Below are 15,645 nucleotides of genomic sequence, written 5' to 3' on the forward strand. Positions count from 1 at the left end.
CAGCAAATAATGTGGAATTGTTCAAGAAACTTTTGGACGATTTCTTAAGGGACCGTAATATACAGGGGTACAGGTACTCCTAGAATGAGATCCTAATAGGTTGGACTTGATGGACTAATGTCTTTATTCAACCTCAAATACTATGTAACTATGTAACCCTTGTAGTGGGACTACCCCCATACTGCAAGGGTTAAGCTGTCATTTGCGTCTAGGTGCTAAAATTACAAAGATATACTCACCCAAAGCTCCGGGCCAGCCAGCTGTCTTGGCACTCCTTCCAGCCTGTCCCCTTCTCCACAGCACATTGGAATGTTCTTCAGCTTCCTCATGTCTATCTACAGTGTATAGACATGATGATTTATTGGACCTTAGACCGCTGCGACCCACTACAAAAGGTTAATAAAAAAATTAAAACACCTCCTGGAGTTCTTCTTTAAATCATCATCTGTAGCAAAATGCTATATGGAGATGGAAGCTTGTGACTCTGCTGTTTGTGCCTGGCAAATAATATAATCAGCAGGAAGGATGAACTTTAATTAGAGAAGTGTTGCATGTCCAAGGAGCCTACTTGATGAACAATTGACATTAATATGATTATCTTTTACTTATTGTACAGCGCCAGCCTATTCCCCAGCATTTAGTCATAACAGAATGGAGACATACATTGTACAATACAAAAAGTAACTGAAGACAAAACCTATGAGGGCTCTCATATACAGTATGCACACATCATTTTAGCGATCAGAAAAAGAAGCGCAAGCAGTTGGCACACAGGCTGCAGCCCAGATGTTGGGATATTACTCTGAGGTCACATTCACAGTTCAGGAACAGTACACAAAACAATTTCCATTGCTACACAAGACAAGATCATTCGCTATGGGCCAGACTCAATGGAAGTCACATGACTACCGAGGCAGACACACTGGAGACATGGCTCCAGCTCCTGCGAGCAGTGTAGGCAGATAACTACATCATAATTCAAAGAGCAGAAATCACGCCACATACTGTGATTATGTTCAGCTCATTTAACTGTTGTACTTCACATCCAAACACATTAAAATGGTCTTTTTTCCTGTGGCTTGGACTACTGAGTAACAACAGGAAAAGAGAGTTGAAAACATTGTGAATTTTAAAGTGCATATAAATGTTCTTTATCACAGGAGTATCTAGAAGATGACGAATCTTCCAAGCATTTGAGAAGAAAAAAAAAAAAGGACTTCAGTGGTCTATGCAACTGTGTGACCTGGTTTACACTAGAATTAATTAACTTCTTAAGGCAAAGTGTTTTTAACCCTGGCAGTGGGGCAAGCTGCAAGGGTTAACTGTCCGCTTTCATCTAAGTCCAACAATAACAAAGTTACTGTATACTGACCTGAACCTCTTAGTTGGCTGGCTGCTACTCCAGTCCCTGAAGCCTCTCTCCCGCTACTTGGGTGATCTTAAGTCCTGTGAGTCATCACATCACTGTGTATAGGACATGGACGCAAAGGGACATATCACTGCAGCAGAGGAGGAGACATGCTGCAGGGAGCACTCTAACAGCCAGCCAGCTGCAAGGTTCAGGTGAGTATAACTTAACTCTAGATCTACATCTAGAGATGAGGCTCCTCTCAGCAGGAAGCTCAGGATGTATAGTATCCTGAACCAGGACAAAGGCAGACACCTCGGCAACAGCCGTCTGGGGTTCAGATCTCTGGTTGCTCAACTCCAGGTACAATATATTTACAGCCTTGTGCTCAGAGAAGGGATTCAGAGTATTCTGAGTTTTAATTCAGTGATTGACATGAAGAGACTTATGGCTGGAGTGTCTCCCTGGAAGGAGACTTGAAGAAGATGAGAACTGCTTGGACTTATAGTTCTGGAGGTGTGTATTCTGTGATTGGGGACTGCTGGCACGTGTAGTTCCCTACTGGCTGTTAACTGTTGTCTGGATACCGAGACGCCCCCCTGTTCCCTCACTGTGGACCCTTTGCTACCTGGTGTACCCGACAGTGTATCCAGGTCACCCCGGACCTTCACCCCTACCAGGACCCAGCGCCTTTACTCAGTGGATCTCCCTCCGCCAAGCCAACCAGCTACCCAGGACTGTTGGACACCTATGGTGTGAGTTGTCTAATCTTTGCCTTCAGTCTCTTGCTGTGCCCATGATTACTACCCTGTGCACTGTTGCTCTAATATTACTGCCCTGTGACCCTATGGATTTAACTTGTGCTGTTGCTTGCTGCTGTTAACCCTTTGTTGTGCCCAGAGTGCTGCCCTGTGTCCCTGGACTCTCCCTGTGCTAATCTTTGCTACCATTAACTCTTTGCCTTGCCCGAGTTCCTGCCCTGTTACCCTTGACTCCACTCTTGCTGTACCATATTACCATTAACCCTTTACTTTGCCTAGACTACCCTGTGAATCTAGACTCTTTCCCTACTGTACCCTATCGCTGTGTAACCTTTAATAAATAACCCCTCGGCCAAGAGTCCTAAAAAAAACTCAATCTCTGTGTGTGTTCTCCCTCCCCCCCCCCCCCCCCCCCCCGCCACGGGGGAAATAGCCACTGCATTTAAACGCTGACACACCACATGTAATGGCATGTGATACGATTACATGCGGTTAGAAAGTAATCAATTACTGTCCTGGACTCACGAGCCATGAATCCAGGGAGAGTGACTGACTCCTAACTGCATGTGATCGTATAACATATGATTACATGCGGTGTGTTGGCGTATACATGCAATGGCTGTCACCTGATTAACTTGAATGGGTGACTGCTGCCGCTTGTAAATGCCAGATTAGGGATTTCTGCTGCAGGAAAACGCAAGTTCCTGACCCAGGAATCCCTAATCGCACCTAAAATACAGGTGTGAATGGAACCTTAGCATGTAAAGCTGGTAAGCTGCAATATAGAATTTTTTTCTTCTTGGGTTTCCATATCCTTCAAGTTAACAGGTCATCTTTTGTTTATTTTATGCTTCAACTGTCTCTCTTTGTATTCCAATGAAAAGCCTCATATCATATTCTGTAGGTTTGGATAGAGTGAGAAGTTCATGACCCTGTCTAGTCTGAGGCTCCATTAGTGAAACTTTCTCTCACTAACTGTCACAGTGACAATGGTTTTACCAGACAGGAAGTGAGGGAGAATCAGCAATATAAAGCAGACAGGGGTTCTAGCTTTTCCCCTTTTCCAGAGAAAACAAAAAACATTTTATTGTCTGTGTTGCTGCTGAAGATATTACGCTTACTTCCTGTCTGGTGAAACTAACAGAGTCCTAGAAAGCTGCAGAAAAACACAAGTTCTTCCTCACGTTATACTGAAGGGAGATTTTATCCTCCCCAATTCCCTGATGTGGGAATGTGCTCCAGGGGAAGTTAAAGAAGGAAGTTCAGATAGTAGTTAAAGTGGAAGTAAAAAAAAAAAAAAATGCATGTCACCAGCAGGCTTTCTATGACAGAAGAGCTCAGTGCAGACCTTTCATTTAAAACTGTAGCTGCCGTAATGTTCTAAATCTGTCAAAAAAGATTCAATGCAATATGGAGACCTATTGCCAAACACAAGTTGGTGTACGGAGTGCCCCCAGAAATGTCCCTTCCTGCTCCTGTGATTGGCTGGCTGATTTTCCCAGAAGTCTGCACTAGAAATTAATTTTCTACTGCAAGGGATGTCAAAAATTATACTTGTATCCAAGAGTTCATTACTACTAAAGGCATGCAGACACTGCAACTTTTCTCAGCACAACACAGAAACCCTCCCATTCAGAAATCAGTTTGGAAAAGGACATATTTACATAGTATTTGAGGTTGAAGACATAAGTCCAACCCATTGCGTGTATGCATTTATGTTTGAGCAGGTGTGTGCGTGTATGCGAGTCCATGTGTGATTTTGCTCTTAAGAGTACTGGTACCCGTTTATGTTAAAGGTCTCCAAGGAACTTGTCCAGGAGTTTGAATGATTCCACACTCTTAGCTGAAATCACTTCCTGCGGCAGCGTGTTTCAGACCCTAACCGTTCTAACTGTGAAGAACCCCTTGCGCCCAGTGTGTTGAAATTTTTTTCCTGCCAATTTTTGGTGGTGCCCTCTGGTCTTTGTTACGGAGCTAACCGTAAACAGTTTGTTAATAATGTTGCTGTCGCCTTTGAACAGTTTATACAAGAAAATCATGTCCCCCCTTAATCTCCTAACCTCCAAAGAGAACATATTTAATTTTAACAGCCTTGCTTCATAGTTCAGGTCCTCTTAATGAGTTTGGTTGCCCTCCTCTGGACTTTTTCCAGCTCAAGGACATCTTTTCTGAGTACTGGTGACCAAAACTGGACCGCATACTCCAGATGTGGCCGAACCAGTGATCTGTAAAGTGGCAAAATTATAGGACTTGTCCCTGCAATACATTCCCTTCCTAATGCAAGACAGGACTCTGCTTGCTTTGATTACAGCAGCCTGCCACTGCGAGCTGTTCTTCAATCTGCGGCCTATAATGACCCCCAAATCCTTCTCCGTTTCCGACTTCCCTAGTGGCACACCCATAAGTGTATAATCCATTTGCCTATTTTTAACTCCAAAGTGCAATACACTCCCCGAGTTTATCCAGGTCCTCCTGTAATGTTACAAAGTCTAAATCCGTGTCTATTACCCTCCCAATTTTCGTATCATCAGCTAACACTGAGACATGGCTACTCACTCCCTCCCCGATATCATTAATAAACAGGTTGAAAAGCATGGGGCCCAGCACAGAACCCTGGGGCACGCCACTCGTGACTTCAGCACAGTCTGAAAAGGTGCCATTTATTGATACTCCACGTGCACACTATTTCATCTATGCCCATAGCTTGTATAAAAAGCGTTTATGTGGCACCGTATCAAATACTTTGGAAAAGTCCAGATATACTACGTCCATCGTCCTCCCTCTATCCAGATCTCTACTTATCTCTTCGTTATAGGTTAGCAGGTTGGTCTGGCAAGAACGATCCTTCCTAAATCCATGCTGATTATTAGTTATTATGCCATGATCCCGGACGAATACCACTAAGTAGACCTTAATAATTCCCTCTAACAGTTTGCATACTCTGCATGTCAGACTGTCTATAGTTCTCCGGTTGGCATTTTGACCCTTTTTTGAATATTAGTACCACATTAGCCCTTCTCCAGGCGCTTGGCACTCTACCATTATAGATTCCTTAAAAATGAGGAACAATGGTCTCGTTATTACCTGGCTGAGTTCTTAGAGTACTTTTGGGTGTAGATTATAAGGTCCTAATGCTTTAATTTACATTAAGTAGTTTAAGCCTATGTTGTATTCCAGTCTCAGTCAACCACTCCGGTGTATTTCCTGTTAGATTTTGTGTTTTATCATGTACATGTAAACCCATCTGTTTCCTTGGTGAATACTGACAAGAAAAAAAAAAGGTATTTAGCGCCCCGGGCCTCTCCCTGTCGTTTGTGACTAACCTCCCATTTTTGTCCTTTATTGGGCCTATCTGCTCCTTTCTCCACTTTTTAAGAGCTTTTATTACATTCATTGTAGTTTTGGAATGCCAATACTGTCCCCTCCGTTTTATACTTAGTAAATGTTTTTTTTTTTGTTTAATGTTTTACCGTTTTATTTAGCCACATTGGCTTCGTTTTTGATCTTTTATTTTTGTTACCCAACGGTATACACCTGGTAATAGCATTTTTTTATTTGTTCTTGAAACAGTCCCACTTTTGTTCAACATTTAGTTTATGAAATAAGTTTTCCCATTTGATTTCACCCACTATATTGCATAGTTTACCAAAGTTGGCCATCCCCCTTCCCTTTATTGCACCCAATATTAAAAGCAATCACCTTGTGATCACTATTACCCAGTGTCTCCCCGATTACAATATCCTCAATCAACTCTGTATTATTGCTGATGATCGGATCTAGGATTGCATTTTACCTAGTCAGGACCTCAACCATCTGATCCATGAAATTGTCTCGCAATATATTAAGAAAACGGGCCGCCTTTGCCGTTTGCGAAGTTCCATTAGCCAAGTTGATGCTTGGGTAATCGAAGTCTCCCATTACCACAACATTACCCTGTTTCCCCTCTATTTCTATTTGGGATCGTAGGTCTGCCTCCTTCTCTGCCCCTATATTTGGAGGTTTATAACAGACACCCACAATAAGTTTACGGCTAAGGTCCGTTCTATCTAGTTCTAGCCATAAAGATTCCACATCAACTCCACCACTTGACGTGATATCATAACGGATGTACATAATGAGGTTATTTTTAACATATACACATACACCCCCCCCTTCTTGCCAGCCTGTCCCTCCTGAACAGGTTGTACCCTTCTATGTTAGTAGCCCAATCGTGTGTGCTATCTTACCACGTTTCTACTATTCCCACTATATCGTAGTCCTCCTCGAGTAACATAACTTCAAGGTCTTCTATTTTATTTGCTAGACTTCTAGCATTGGTGAACATACATTTAATTTTTGTACTTTTACTGGTTAAAAGTTTGCTCCCTTCTTGATCCCCACTACTATTTTTAATTGTACCCGTTACGGTTGGTCCATTCCTAATTTGATCACCTAGGGCAATTAGATTTACTTTGGACTACATTGACTTGATTTACTACTTTGACTATGTTGATTCTGTTGACTGGAGTGAGCCCACTATCTAATTTTTTCCTTCTTTGCCTTCTTTGTTATCTGTCACGATTGGTTGTTTAATATTCAATTTTTTGGTTTTTATTTTACCCTCCCCCCCCATTATCTAGTTTAATAGCTCCTCCAGTCTTTTAACCATTCCCCCCCCAAAATGCTGCACCTTCCCCATTAAGATGCAGCCCGTCTCGGCTGAAGAGCCGGTAACCGACTGAGAAGTCAGCCCAGTTCTCCAGGAAACCAAAGCCCTCATTCCGACACCAGTTCCGGAGCCACTTGTTAAGTTCCCTCAACTCGCGCTGTCTGTGCGGAGTGGCTCTTGGCACTGGCAGTATTCTCAGAGAATACCACCGTGGAGGTCCTTTCCTTCAGCCTAGCACCTAAGTCTCCTATCCTGCTGCTGCAACAAACAGCTTTTTCTTCAGAACAGAAACAGGTAGGAAACTGCAACAAAGTTTGTTAAATCCCTTACAATGTACACAAATCACCAAGAGAGGATGGATTTTTTTTTTTAACAAAAGTGAAACTACTTTTTACGCAGCTATTGGGTGTGAATATATATTTACATCTAGGGATGCACCGATACCATTTTTCAAAACCTAGTACCAATACTTTTCCTCGAGTACGCGCTTATACCAATTACCGATACCTTTTTTTTTTTTAGTGTCAATGTAACGCTTTTTCTAAAACAATACAGACGAATGATGGTGGACACTAGACTGAGGGAAGGGTGGTCCAGTAACCGGCAATGTCAGCCGTTACCAGGGCCCTTATCCTTCTATCCGGGCTGAGATTTGTATTCCCTTAACAGCTTGGAGTCAGTGGTGGATCACCAGGATCCGGTTGCAGCTGCGACCCTGGTAGTTCTGCCACTCACTCCGAGCTTTAGGGAGACTACAGATCTCAGAAATGCATTATACAGCAATGCAGAATGGCACCAGCTATAGAAGACCACAAACCCCAACAATGCATTTTACAACAATACAGAATAATAGTATATGAATTTGCTACATAATCTGTGCTGCTTCTCTGCTCCGGGGTGCTGGGCTGGTGTCTCGGGTGGAGGGTCTCAGGAGGGAGGGATGTGCGGGCCGGCGGAAGCGATGTAAACAGGTACCACGTGGTTCCCAAGAAGGCTACCGCGAGTTCCCCAGCAAGTACGGGACCTAAGACAGCTGCTTCGATTTGAAAAATTAAAGCGCCCGTATCAGTTTTTGGTATCGGGACACTTCCAACAGTACGAGCGCTCATGAAAATGACCAGTATCGGCACTGATATTGGTATCAGTATCGGTGCATCCCTATTTATATCTGTATGAGATATATGCCAGCAAGTGCAGGATCTTAAAAGACATTCAAATTTGGTTAACTTTTTTTATAGATTACCATAATTAGAATAGCTGTTCGTTTAAACTCCCTCAATGCCTTTAAAATATTACCACAAAAAGGTATGCTCAGGAAAGTATTTGAATGTATATCAGAAACAGCTGGCATTAAAACACTGCTGCTACAGATTGAAAATATTTAAACAAGCAGAAGTACCACCATTTCGAGAATGTAATAGCTAACCTGCTGTGATTGCTGCTGGAACTACAAGAATTCTAATGCAAGCACAAAAATGGAAATTCAGCAACTGGACAGCTCACAGTGCAGAGACAATTGTTCCCCGAGCCCCTCAGAGCAATGCTGCCTGGCAGACTGTGCGGCTTTAAACCTACTGCATGGAACAATCACTTACAAGCCGGTCTTTACCCACAAGTACTCCATCTGGAGGAGCTTATTTTAAAACCTACCAGAGAGCTCTGCTGGAGGTGCCCCTACTTTTACTCTGCAGGTGGAAAAAATGACCTGTGTGCTACAAAAGAAAAAGACACTAATCTCAGGAGATCAATCTTAAAAATACATTCAAGTACCTTAACGATTAACAAAAATGTATGTTATTTTTGTATCACTCGGCTGAAGATCCTCAAATCTCTGAATTGGTGCTGACACTGTCCTTCCTTCTGGAGGGTCGCTACTTTTGTTCCCCATTGTCTCAGTGTGTGTTGTAAAGTAGTTACCACTGCAAGCTCACTCCTGTGATTGACTACAATCTCACGTTTAGTTTACTAATTTGTATTGAGACACACACACACACACACCATGGGGAATAACGGTAGACACCCTCCAGAAGGAAGGACAGTGCCAGCACCGATTCAGAGATGATTTGAGGATATACAGCCGAGTGATACACAAATGATACATTTCTGTTAATAGTTAAGGTACATGAATGTATTTTTAAGTTTACCTCCTAAGTTTAGTGTCACTATAAGCAGCAGGAAAGGTACATCATTACATATAACTTGTCAGTGTCCACACAGGTGCTACCTATAATGCCAACCCAACGTACCCTTAAAAGATGCCTAGGCCAACAGGTCCAGTGTAATATCAATGTTATGATACTGGGTATGAAAGTTTGACCTGCTAGTACAAATGTCCATATACCCTACATAAAATGTTTCCACAGACAGCCGACACTTGTTGGCGCTGCGGTTCCTCTCCAGGTTCGATGTTACACAAAAGCTGGCACTGCCCATGTACTAACCCTTTATGCGAAAAGGTCTTTGCTCTGAGAGGTCACCAGGACTGTAATACCAAACACCCCTCAGCTTGCCCCACTGACCATCCCCTTGGGATCATATGCCATGATCTCTAAGACATTATTTTGTTATTTCATTGCAGCAATGTGCTCTGTAATGCCCAGGCATTGGAGGTCTGCCACATTTCCTGATATTAAAGATTGAGCTGTTGAACTTTTGCATGATGTGGAAGGAAAACCTAACAGCCTACCTACATGATATCTACTGTGGAGGTTCTGGGTGCTCTATGGTTACACAGGCCTTTTAATATGTCACCTCCAGCTAAGCCTACATGGTGGCTGCTTCTGCACACACCTTGGAGCAGCCTCATATTACAGTGAGCAAAATAATTATTTGATCCCTGTAGATTTTGTAAGTTTGCCCACTTACAAAGAAATGAAAGTACTATAATGTTTTATCATAGGTGTATTTTAAATGATAGAGACAGAATATCAATAGAGCTGCAGCTAACGATTATTTTCAAAATCGATTAGTTAGCCGATTATTAAGTTCCATTAATCGGTTAATCGGATAAAAAAATAAAATAAATTGTAAAAAATGGCTCCAGTGATGGGACCGCTAGTTTGTATTGAGATTGTAGTCCATCACAGGAGCAAGCTTAGAGCAGTGGAAGGAAAAAAGGAAAGTATGGTGTGCAATATAGTGAATGAAAAGTGTAAAATTATACAGCAATGAATGCAGAATGGCATCGGCTATAGGAGGACTACAAAACCCAGCAATAGTACATTATACAGCACAATGCAGAATACCACCAGCTATAGAGGAATACAACAAATTATAGCTGGTGGTATTCTGCATTGCGCTGTATAATGTACTATTGCTGGGTGTTGTAGTCCTCTATAGCTAGTGATATTCGGCATTGCACCACTGTATAATGTATTATTCCTGGGATTTGTTGTACTCCTCTATAGCTGGTGGTATTCCGCATTGCGCTGTATAATGCATTATTGCTGGGATTTGTAGTCCTCTATACAGCGCAATGCAGAATACCACCAGCTATAGAGGAGTACAACAAATCCCAGCAATAGTACACTATACAGTGTGTAATGTATTGCTGGGATTTGTATTCCTATGTATAATATACAGCACAATGTACCATCAGCTATAGAGGAATACAAATCCCAGCAATACATTATAGAGCACCATGTGTGGGAAAGTGCAGGCTGGCTTATAATCGCTTTCGATTAATTGTTGCAGCCCTAAATATCAACCAAAAATCCAGAAAAAACACATGATACAAAATGTTATAAATTGAGTTGCAGTTCAGCGAGTAAAATAAGTATTTGATCCACAAGCAAAACATGACTTCGTACTTGGTGGAAAAACCCTTGTTGGCAAGCACAGAGGTAAGATGTTTCTTGTAGTTGGTTACCAGGTTTGCACACATCTCAGGAGGTATTTTGGACCACTCTTCTTTACAGATCTTCTCTAAATCCTTAAGGTTTCTTGGCTGTCGCTTGGCAACTTGAAGTTTCAGTTCCCTCCATAAAACTAATGCTTATTTACAGGCCATAACCACATCCTAACACTCTCCAGTCTTCATTTTCTATGTACAACTCTTCTCTTACCCATCAGCTCTGTCCAAAGTGTGCTCCACACAAGCCAGCTGTCCTCTTCTAATCTTTGGGTCTCTGCCCTGCACATCTCCCAACTTTTCCCTTAAAATATTTCCATTCAAGTCTTTACTGTGCCCACCTTCCAATCACCCAATCCTCACACTCAGCCTTTATTCCTACACCCTCCGTCACCATTAGCTGCCACTGTCCCCCCATTCCATCATCTTCTCTTTTTTCCTCCCCATCTGCAGCTTGTTTTCTCTCCAAGAAGAGACTTCGGAACTGCACACAATAAATGCCTCTAAACACTAGTTCCAGCAAGATTTAATCACTTTTAGTTTAGGTGATGCTCCAGTTTCAGACAGCTGCAGAACAAGTGCAGATGAAAACAGATGCAAAACATGTGCAATTGTAAAAGTAGTGCAAGCTTAGGCCAAAACAGGTGCACAGGTTAAAAGACAGATTTGCACATAAAAAAAAATGACCTAAGAGTCCAAAACTGTCACAATTGCTTTGATAAACTCCCCCCATTAAATCTTAGTTGCACTTGCCAGCCTATTTGAGCCCAGTGCACTGAAATAAGACAAGGCGGCACAGTGCTATCCAGAAGCAGAATATTGAAGCCTGGGAAAATCCGCCTAACCTCTATAGCCCACTTCGGACTCATGAACACATTGTGCCATTAGAGGAAGATTGTTTCATCTGTCAACAAGATATTACATAAAGAAATATAAATATATTATTACAAGGTGTTTTTGTGTACTGAGCATCGTTTGGGTATGTCATCAAACAAAGCAGCTAAATAGAGATGGGTGAATAAAGCCCTTTTTATGAATGTTTTGAATGAAAGATGGATGATGAAAAGATAGGTCTGTCTATACCACTGTAGACTATTCAGTGCAATCTAAAATGAGTGCAAAAAAAAAAACACTTTTTCTAAATGAGAATCTGATCCGAGAACAGCAAATTTGCATATCTTATGGCAATTGTTCTAGGAGCTGGCACGCTGTTGCTTTCAGACTGCCTCCAGCAATCTCCAGCTGTAAAATCTTCAGCATCTTACACGGCCGCTGCATATTTATATCAATCTACAGTAAATGAACCACAGTACATGACATCACGTACTGTAAATATATCACCACTTTTTCTTCTGACTAAACAGACGAGTCTTTCTTGAGGTAGGCGTGTCCTGCTCCATCCATCACAGACATGTAAAATATTCATACATATCCTAAACTTATAAGGGCCCATTCACATCAGCAGCTAAATTAGAATGCAGCCACTGCTGTGTGTTGTGAAGGCTGTGATTCTGATGCGCTGGAAACAGCACATCCCACTGCAGCCTTGTTTTTTAGAACTTTATTGAAATCTCACTAAGTGCCAGCATGGTGGGATGCGGTGGATTGTATCGCACCACTCCTCACCAACAAAAAAAAAAAAAGACTGCATGCCGCACTTTTTTTGCAGCATACACCACCAAAGCGCTGGTGTGAACTGTATGATTGAAAACAAGGCAAACTAACTTGCATTTGTGTTGGGACTGCCTTGCCCAGCACAGACCAATGTGCCTGATGTGATAGGGTCCTAAAAAGACTAAACTATTACTTTGAATGCAAATAGAAAGGTAATAGGGAAGGCACGGTCGCTGTAGCTTCAGTTATGATGGTTTGCAGGTACTCCGATATGTGGAGAGGTGAGGGTGTTATAATGCCGCACTGTCCATACCACTAAGTCTTACCGACATCAATCATTAAGTGCTTTCCTCTCAGATATGTGATGCTCCAAAAGGTAAACAGTTGATATGTCTCTGTTCACTTCCTATCCCCCAAGACACAGCAAAAAGTGAGAGGAAAAAACTATGACAGGCATTTATATAGTGTCAACAATTTGTGCAGCACTTTACATAGTGCACATGCACATTCACATCAGTCACTGCCCTCAAGGAGAGTACAATCTAAGGTCTCCATCTCACATGCAGACATAGAGAGCCGATTTAGACAGGAGCCAATTAACCTTCCAGCAATGTTTTTCCTTAAACCAACTGGATTCCAGTGGGCACCAGTATGAAGAGAGAGAAGGAATCTCCCCACTGGGGACACAGACAATACCGTATTTGCCGGCGTATAAGACGACTCCCTACTTTTTGTGTTAAAATATAGGTTTTGGGCTATACTCGTCGTATAAGATGAGTATAGCCCAAAATAATGTTTAAATGCACCCACTAACCTCCATGGCGGTATTCCCGAGTGTGGCTCAGGGTTAATTTTCAGTACCATAAGTGGTAACCTTGTCCACGATCCCCGCAGCGTCCTCCATCTTCCGTCCTTCAGCTACACACAGTATACCACACTGAGCCAATCACGGCAGGCTTTGCATTGATTAATACAGGCTTTGTATTAATGAATACAAAGACTGCCGTGATTGGCTCAGCACGGAATACTGTATGTAGCCGAAGCTACATACAGTATACCCGGCGTATAAGATGACCCCCGATTTTCGGGCAGTGTTTTTGGGTCTAAAAACCCGTGTTATACGCCGGCATATACGGTAATTAAACCTGAGGCTCCATTCACACTGGAGTGGTTTTTCGCACATATTTCGGCTGTAAGGATGCACACGAGTTGCTCCAGACAGGAAAAACAATGCACTTAAACGCGCATTGTTCAGACTATTGCAGAGACCGCACGGTTTCGTCCCCAAAATAGTGCAAGCGTGATAATCCGGCGGATTCCGCACGTTCAGTTATATTATGGCCGTACACGAGCAGAATTCGTGCAGTTGTTTCACATATAGTGTTTGTGTCCTGCGCGGTCTTCTGCACAACTTCAAAAAAACAAACAAAAAAGAAGAAGTATAGGCTTTAGATGCAATTTAAAGTGACTGTCACTTTAACAAAACAAAAGGAAGAAGACAGGTATAAAGTGTGGGTACCCATAGATGCCTGCACATACCAGCAGCAGCTCCCTTGCAGTGGCACTAGTTTATGCCAAGGGTACAGTACCAATAAAAATATACATTTTACTTACCTCGTCCCTTGGGCTCCCCGGGCAGCCATGCTCTCCTCTTCTCTCTGACACTCTGGGTTGGTACCACCTACAACTTGTGGTTGCCCCACTGCAAGGGAGTATTTTTCTTTTCCCCCCAACCGAGTTTGGTTTTAAATACCTAACTGTGCAAAGTCTGGCCACAGGTGCACTTTAAAAAATTGGCTGACTGGTAACTGGTCAAACTGTTTTCTCCAATAATGATACCATCTGTAAAAAATAAGTCAAGGCAACTGACTTGCTGTATTTTGCTTGAGGATGTCTCAGAAATTCTCTGGTAATAAATATGGTGAATGTTGCTAGAAACCACATAATCTGTTAATTGCCAACAGTTGTTGATTGTATTTGCATAATTGGAGCTAGGAGATGTTAACCTGCCCAGAGAGAGGTGTTAAAACAGCATTGTGGCAGTAACAATGCTGTTTTAACACCTCTCTCTGGACAGGTTAATACCTCCTAGCTCCAATTACGCAAATACCATCAACACTTGGTTGCGATTAACAGATTAAGTGGATTGGAGCAACATTCACCATATTTATTCCCAGATAATTTCTGTACAAGTCATTCTGAATTGAGAAAGCTGGTCGGATGACCAGTGAGACGTCTTCAAGAAAAATACAGCAAGTCCAGTTGCCTTGACTTATTTTTACAGATATACCATGAGCTGGATAAATCAGAAGCGTCACAGACAATAATGATACCAAAGCCACATCAAAAGGAGAACATACCTGCTGTACAATTAACAGGATGAAGACCCCAAAACAGTAATCCCCACCACTGGTACACAGGGCCATGGGTATAGGTCCCTGGTCTGTCAAAAATATATACTAGGCACATGTACAGTATTCTTGACCTTGGATGCCTGCACAGGAACATTAAATGGTCAGCCAGCTTATCAAGTCCTTAATAAGAATGAAAGTGTCAGGGTATCTCCAGATTAAGATACCAGGCAGTCTCTTGGGGAGGTCTATTTTTATTATGTAAATCAGGGCTTGACAAATCCCAAAAGAGAAGGCTAGTTGCACTCCCTACCGGTAAAATCTGTGGTCGGGGAGGGGTGCTTGAAATGACTGCAGATGGTGCTGCCAATTGAATAGAAATGTCAACAGCACACCAAAATCCTTGAAGGATCATAAATCGTGGATCAGTTACACAAGCACTTTCGGGGCCACGCATAGCTATGCCTGATGAAGGCATGCAGTAATTATACAATGCAAGGGTAAAACCTTTTTAAATACACAGCATTTCATCATCTCTTTGCAACAAATGTTTGCTTTTTAAACAGCAAGGGAAGTATGGCACACTCAGTTTAGCATTATAGAGCTCACCTGAAGCAAGGCAATGAACAGGAAAAACGAGTTGGCCGCTCTTCTGAACTGAGAGTAGAGGAATCTTGGCAAGAAGGTGATGGCATTGTATTTTGCAGTGCTGGAAATGTAAAAAAGGACAGCATGAATTTAGTCTCAGTAAAATACTTTTTTGCTATCAAATAATGCTTCTTTCTTCCCACAAACTGCTGCAAAGATACAGTTTAGCCAGTAATAGGGCAGCATTCATTCTAAAAATGGTATTAAAAACTTCCCCCCCAAAAAAAGATCAGCAATTTTAAAGCTCAACTCCAAGAAAAAGAAAATCGCTCCTTTCCAGTGGGAAATAAGAGCTTGTTTATGCCTAGTGTATCAGGGCCAATAGCCCTGCATTGTGAGGACACTGAGGGATTACCTACAACTCAGAGCATAAGGGAGAAGAGAATAACTTTTTACTGGTACTCTAGGCATAAACAAGCATTTTA

The 15,645-nt window shown here is 42.2% G+C and overlaps 1 protein-coding gene across 2 annotated transcripts in view; it reads right to left on the reverse strand.

Moving 5' to 3' along the window:
• Positions 1-15,645, reverse strand: part of ATP8A1 (ATPase phospholipid transporting 8A1) — a 221,380-nt gene that overhangs the window by 158,976 nt on the left and 46,759 nt on the right. For both annotated transcript variants that reach the window (XM_018564825.1, XM_018564824.1), the window contains exon 4: positions 15,182-15,281. In XM_018564825.1, the coding sequence (XP_018420327.1) occupies positions 15,182-15,281 (100 nt within the window). The remainder of the gene's footprint in view (positions 1-15,181; positions 15,282-15,645) is intronic.

Source organism: Nanorana parkeri, unplaced genomic scaffold (genome assembly GCF_000935625.1).
Source record: "Nanorana parkeri isolate BGI_ZX_2015 unplaced genomic scaffold, ASM93562v1 scaffold24, whole genome shotgun sequence".
NCBI lineage: Eukaryota > Metazoa > Chordata > Amphibia > Anura > Dicroglossidae > Nanorana > Nanorana parkeri.